The sequence below is a fragment of the Chaetura pelagica genome, unplaced genomic scaffold (genome assembly GCF_000747805.2).
Source record: "Chaetura pelagica isolate M959 unplaced genomic scaffold, ChaPel_1.0 scaffold962, whole genome shotgun sequence".
Lineage (NCBI taxonomy): Eukaryota > Metazoa > Chordata > Aves > Apodiformes > Apodidae > Chaetura > Chaetura pelagica.
Window position 1 is genome coordinate 329,844 of NW_009952479.1, and position 346 is coordinate 330,189.

A 346-nucleotide genomic window follows, 5' to 3' on the forward strand; every position below is an offset into this window, starting at 1 on the left:
CCCCCACCCCCCGGCCCCCCGCTCCCCCGACTCCAGGGTCCCCCAGTCGGCGACTGGGAGTGCAGGGGCAGGAGCTGGTGCAGCTGTACCAAAAGCCTTGGCAATCGCAACGGTCTCCAGCAGGCCCATGAGCGGGACCACGGCCAGCCCGACCCCCATGTCCTGGGAGGGAAGGACACAGCGAGTGTTACCACCAAGGGACAAAGGTCACCCTGCAGAACAGGAGTCAGCAAACGAAGGAGATGGCAGCCCATGGTGGCCCCAGCCTCCCCCAGCAGCCTGGCACCCACCTCCACCATGGTCCGGAAGGGGATGGTGCCGTTGGGGGCAGCCATGGAGAAGCGCG

The 346-nt window shown here is 67.6% G+C and overlaps 1 protein-coding gene across 1 annotated transcript in view; it reads right to left on the reverse strand.

Moving 5' to 3' along the window:
• SLC26A11 (solute carrier family 26 (anion exchanger), member 11) overlaps positions 1 to 346 on the reverse strand; it is a gene marked incomplete at its 5' end in the record, with an annotated part of 14,241 nt that overhangs the window by 11,225 nt on the left and 2,670 nt on the right. Inside the window, 2 exon segments of the mRNA XM_010008662.1 lie at positions 90 to 162; positions 291 to 342. Coding sequence (XP_010006964.1) covers positions 90 to 162; positions 291 to 342 — 125 coding nt within the window.